The following is a 6,055-nucleotide window of genomic DNA, read 5'->3' as shown; positions in this document are numbered from 1 at the left end:
GTTCTTCTGATGCTGTTTTAAGGTAGCCGAACTTGAAGCTGAAGTTCCGGCTTTTACCGGCAAACTAGATGCCGAAGAAGTTCCCGACACATATTCGGGGATCTTGGCTGGATAGGCAAAGCCACCAGAATATAAGTTTGACGTCTCGAAACCGGACGGAAATGCTAAATTAGATGCTGGATGAGAAGGGGTATATGCAAATGGAGGATTGGAGAGCTGGTATCCTGGAATGTTCGCGCTCTGGAACATGGACTGGGTCAGAGAAGGCTGGCCAGAAGCTTCTAGATACATGTTCAGATGAGACAGCAATGTAGAAGTAGACTGTTGGGGTTGCTGAGCCTGCAGAAGAGACGTAGAATGAGATTGTTGAGAAGCTGATTGGAGTGATTGAGATTGTTGAAGATGAGGCATACTGGATTGGGGATACTGTGAATAGTAGTAGCCTACAGAAGCGTGGGTCGGAGTAGAAGATGTTGGGATTGATGCCACCGAGGATCCAGAAGTAAGTCCAACAATGGGCTGCAGAATGTGCTCTCTGTCACGGTCCTGGGAACGAGTTCGTTTAAGAGGCGAAGTATGGACGGAATGGCTCGGGTCAGTGGCATCGTCAGATTCCGGAGGATGTGCTACGGCTACAGAGGCATCCAATGGCTTCTGGGGAAAGTTGTAGTTGATGTTATAAGGGTCGGCATCGTATGAAGAGACTCCTAGTGGTTGGGACGGCGACGCTGGCTGGGGCTGGTCTGCGGGCAGAAAGTAGAAGCCTTGGTTCAGGATCGACGACTTCTGCCGCTTATGGGACCGGAAGTTTGTGGGTTTATTGGACATCGAGGGCGAGACATTTAATGGGAGACTTAATGATGATGGTGACTATGGCGTTAATGTTGATTATGTTAATGTGCTGTGGAGGTAGAAGTGATGAATGGTATGATAAATGTGATGAGTGTGGGTATGAAAACAGCGTTGATGGTATGATGAGACAGAGAGAGATCAGCAGTATATCGATATATGGTATACGATATGTGTCTGTGATGTGCTATGATATAGAATGTAGATATCTTTTATGTTATCCTCTATGCTATTTCAGTTATGGGGCGGTGTTGGGAGCGAGGAGTGTTGGTGCGGATGGTGGTGATAAGGGTGTGAAAAAGTAGCACGATGAAATACACTCGGAGCAGTAGCAGAAGGGAAATACGTACAGCTGAGGCAATCTACAAGGGTGACAATGGTCGAATAGCGGGATGACGTAGGAGGCTATCTATGAGATGCGACTATAGGCAGATCAATGAGAATGCCAGCGAATACGAGGCTTCGGTAACAAACTGTGGGGGAAAGTCAGACGGTGATGGGCTGGGAAGGATACTGACACGGTGGGATGATGGCACTTTGGTGTTTGTGGTTAGACGGATAGGCTGGGAAAATCGTGGTACTCCCTACGATTTCTCACGTCTGTTTGACTATTGACAATGAGGCTGATCCAGGGGTCCTTACACAGCACTGTAGAGATTCCAGGGTCTAACACAGTGGGAGGAGGACTGGGCTAAGTACAGGAGTGGGATCACCAGCACACTAGACTAGACTAATGTGGAAGATGGGAAATAGCTAACGGCTAGAGGCTAGAAACAAAATTATATGCTCACAAGGGATCTAATACGTGGATCACCAGATTGAGGGAAGCTTTTTTTTTAGCACAATGCCCAAAAACATAAACAAAAAGATGATAAATCAATTAACCTCCTTGGGACAATCACGAAAAGTGACAGGACAGGACAATGGCGGCGTGTGCAGGGTCTGCGTTCGAGAGGCTTTCGCTGAGGGCAGAAATATGATATTAATGGTATAAAATGGCACTGATAGCGACGTGGAGCTGGTACAGTGGTGATCTTTTGTTCTGGAAACTTGATGAAATTGGTAAACTAATTTGAATGTAGATGAATTTAAACGGTGGAGTGACGGAAAAATAAATTGAAAATCGATTGAGTTGAGATGCAATTGGCAGCGTTCGTACCAATAAAACCAGTATGGGGACGAAGTAATGGACAAGGCTGTATGGACCCTTCGTTAAATAATATGAAAAATATGGAGTCTATAGATCGAGAAAAGAGAAAATCGGGTTGAATTAGTACAGCAAAATACCGTTGGCAATATTAATTCTGGAGCGATAATATGATTTTTTGTCCAGGAATTAAGTATTAATTGGAATTTCACCAGGGGGTTCGTAATGCCAGAGCTGTCTAGCGATCGGCGGAGGTCCGACCAGAGTACGAGAAAAAGAAACGCCAACTAGGTGTAGTTGAACCGATGCTTGGTGGTGTAGAATCGTACGGGAATGGTGCTATTCTACAAATGGATGTATGGTGCTATTGGATCGTACAATGTCGTCACTAAAGCCTTCCGCTAAGTTGGCAAGACAAATTAGTCGCTGCGATCAACAGGGTCCTCAGCTGAAGAAAGCACTAAATTGTTCCAGCCAGTTCGTGGCTCTCTCTCTATATATATTATACTACTGCCATTGAAAATCCCACCCTGGAATGCGAGGGAGGCTCCATAATTCAGTCCAGTGTAATTCAATTACTTCTCCGATTACACGACTGTGTTTATGGTTTCTTTGTCTGGCTCTATCGTCTATTTTGATCTGACGACGGCAAGACGACATGACGCTGGCTGTTTTCTGGCTCTGCTCCCGGCTTCCTTCCATTTCCACTTCTGGCTGGAAGCCAATGGCATGCTTCCTGTACAGCTGCATTCTATCTCTCTACAGAAGCTGAAATAGACTCCTACGACTGATTGCAAAAATAGAGCAAATATCTAGCAACCCTTCGCGAGCCCGGGAAACGGGAAAATACGAGCGCGATCTTGCAATGTGGCCCACACAAACAAACCATCACACCGGCGCCGTGTTTTTCCACTGCATCACCGGCTTCGTTCTCGTCTAGTGAATTCACCACTTGCTCCAAAGCCATCTCCAAATTTGCCAGTTCAGGAAAGTGTGATGCACACAAACGAGCTGCGTCTCGCGGCTGCGGCTTCCATGGCTGCGGAATGTGAAACAATTGACCAGGAAGTGGTAATTATCCCACAATAGATCTCGTCCGATTCTGACCAGACAGTTCGGGCAGCTTGGCTCGGTGAACAATCTAGATCAAGAACACAGGAGTAGATTATTCGCCAGATATAGAACAATCTCACAGATCAACAATTGGCCAGATATCGTCCAGAACTAGTCTAAAACCGCTCTAATTCGGCAATCACTCAACCTTGCATATCCGTGGGGCCACCAGTCTCCAACGCTGCAAGAGATTAATTTATTTTGGCCAGTAGGTCAGCCATGCCCTTCCAGTTCTCTAAAGGTGTTCTTGTAGAAATGCCACTGACACCTTCAGGATGCTGTAGACCGCTATGGGCTGTCTTGTGCTGATCCGGACCGAGGTTCATCTAGATCACAATGTCGACCTGTCAGCCTCAGCAATTCCAGATTGGCTACTGTCTTCTTGAGATAGTTGCATGTTGATACCCAGACTAACATTTTCTATTTCTGACTATGCGCATTATGTACAGAAACCGAGAAGAATATTGACGATTGTGTTGAGTCAAGAATTTACACTCAGTGTACACAGATTGATGTGACCAAGTCGTTATCCAAATGAAGCCTTTTTATTCCGTAAAGGGAACTCCCGCCGCAAGTACCAATGGCTGCGAAGATTATTGGGCCATTTCATTCAATTCTGTCTCCCACTGCCATCAGAATTGCAACTAACTATACATGCACGATAAATGCGGATGCAAAATCAATAGAATTTATACATTTATAAACGAAGACAAAATATATCTATTTGAAATAAATAGGTCAGGCAGTGGCACGACTACCGATTTTAAGGGCTCAAGTCCTACAAGCAGCTACATGTTCACAATTAGCTGACTTGACTTGGCACAATATGCTACTGCTAAATGTGTAACACATTGCTGACAACTTGGCACCAATTACAACTTGGCTTGTGGTTCCAACAAACCCTTGCTCAACACATCCTTCATTTGGTTAGCCGACTCGACCAAGAACCACTTCAAGTGGTCTGATCTCAAGCCATTGCCCCTCTTGGCCGAAATGTGCACATGGATCCAGTCGTTGTTGATCAAGTATGCCAAACCGAAACCTTCATCAATAACCTGCGACCAACCCCAAGATTGGAAGTATTCGGAAGGAATCTGCGACGAAGAAATGTACCATGTTTGCGAGTACGAGAAGATTGGGTCTGTAAAGATTTCTGGCACTTTTTCGCCTGGCTGCAACATCTGCTTCAAACCAAACAAGTGACGGTCTACACCTTTACCATCGGCTGCTTCCGACAAGTAGGCGACATGCTGCTTGGCAGCCTTCTGGAAGCTTTCTACCTTTTGCTCAATTGAGGCATCTGGGTTAGTCCAGGTTTCTACGAAGGCCTTGGATTCGATAGAAACACTTCTACCTGTTTCGGTTCTACCCTTCAAGAACTTTCTGGTAGCAGCCGATTCGTAGGTTGGTCTGACTTTTCCAGTTAATTTGTAGTAGGCCAATTGCATCAACAATTGAACGTAAGCATCTGGCGATACCTTGAACTTCTTAATCAAGCCCTTACCGTAGCCGTAGTGCTGGAAGATTTCCTCGTGGTGAGCTGCGATAGTCTTGTCGAATTTTTCAACGGCAGTAGCAATGTTGGCTCTTGAGGTTGGGTTAAGGTCGAACTCCAACAACTCAGTCTTGGCGATTTCAACCGGACCAGCAGCGATTTCCTGCAACAAAGCCTTGGGGTCTTCTTCGGTGATCTTCTTGTAGACAGTGTTGTTCAACTGGACAGTTGGGGTAGCGTCCATTCTCGAGTGTTCTCCCAAGAATCCAGAGTTACCGTTGGCAGAAACAAAGAACTCCAAGGGCTTGTCGAAGAAACGGTTCTGCCCGTCCCCGTGCCAGCAGTTCTTGGACTTTTCTTCGATGGTGATAGGAGTGTGTTTATCCAAAGCAATTACAAACGAGGAGGCGAAGATGGTTTCCAACAGCAATTCGTTGATAGGAGACTTGAGCAATGTCTGATAGGCAGACAAATACTCGTCTCTGTTCAACGAAGTCAAAGCTCCAACTGGAACGCCGGCTGGAGTAGGATCATTCTTGACCAATTGCAATTGCTGGTACAATTGAGACTTGGACAAGGGCTTGCCGTCAGCTCCGTGGGTAGGAACTTTGAAGAAGTTGTTATTGTAGATGACAATGAAGAAACGGTTTGAAGCTCCATCGTATTGCTTGGTGATATCTGAGCCTTCAGCTGGAACTCTCGAATTGTTGAACATGTATCTGAAAGCGTTCATACAGAAGGGGTTACCCTTGATAACCTCTGGCTCCAAAGTCTCATTCTGGACTTCAACCATAAATTCTATTGTGTAGTACGCAAGCAAGGTAGCCTTCAACAACTGGTCCTGGCCAATCTGGTTGTGAATATCCTTGTGAGAGAAGAAATACGAAACGTAGGGAACAACAGGGTCTCTGTAGGACATGTAAGCATAGTCGTCCCAGTACTCTGCCAACCAATTATCTTTGCCTTCAGCAAATTTGACCAAACGGTCTTGCAACTTTTCTCCTTCACCGGATTTGAGGAAGTTCTGGACCTTCTGGGTGGTTTCGGAAAGCTGGGACTTGGAGAGGAACGGCTCAACGGATCTCAAGTACTTAGAGGCAGTATCCTGAAGAGCAGGCACTGGCAACTTGGGCAATTGTGACTGGAACTTGTACAAGTTGGCCTGCTTGATGGCCGAAGAAGTGAGGTTTTTCTTCAAGTTCTTGGAAGTCATGGTAGTAGTTCTCAAGAGCAGCTGGGGATGCTTGAACATTTCTCGGGCTAGGGGAACTAGAGAGTCTTTCAGTGAACGATTTCTCTGTCAAAAAAGGCTGAAGGTGATATCAAGCTTTTTCTGTATACTTGTAGCAGCGGACGGGCCTTTTTCTAGAAAGAAAAGTACAAGACGGGAAATTTCCAATGACGAAGAGGTCTGGTGATACCGTATTTTCGAAATTTTTCACTGTTACAGA

At 45.7% G+C, this 6,055-nt stretch overlaps 1 protein-coding gene across 1 annotated transcript; it reads right to left on the bottom strand. All coding sequences in view use genetic code 12, as the record gives it.

Moving 5' to 3' along the window:
- Positions 1 to 3,981: 3,981 nt before the first annotated feature.
- CAT2 (ceramide glucosyltransferase) lies at positions 3,982 to 5,817 on the bottom strand (the record flags this gene model as incomplete). The annotated part of the gene is made up of 1 exon (XM_001387461.1): positions 3,982 to 5,817. One exon carries the CDS (start codon positions 5,815 to 5,817, stop codon positions 3,982 to 3,984), a length of 1,836 nt encoding a protein of 611 aa, XP_001387498.2.
- Between the last annotated feature and the right edge of the window lie 238 nt (positions 5,818 to 6,055).

The sequence above is a fragment of the Scheffersomyces stipitis genome, chromosome 1 (assembly GCF_000209165.1).
Source record: "Scheffersomyces stipitis CBS 6054 chromosome 1, whole genome shotgun sequence".
NCBI classification, from domain to species: domain Eukaryota; kingdom Fungi; phylum Ascomycota; class Pichiomycetes; order Serinales; family Debaryomycetaceae; genus Scheffersomyces; species Scheffersomyces stipitis.
This window is presented reverse-complemented; position numbering and strand designations above follow the sequence as displayed.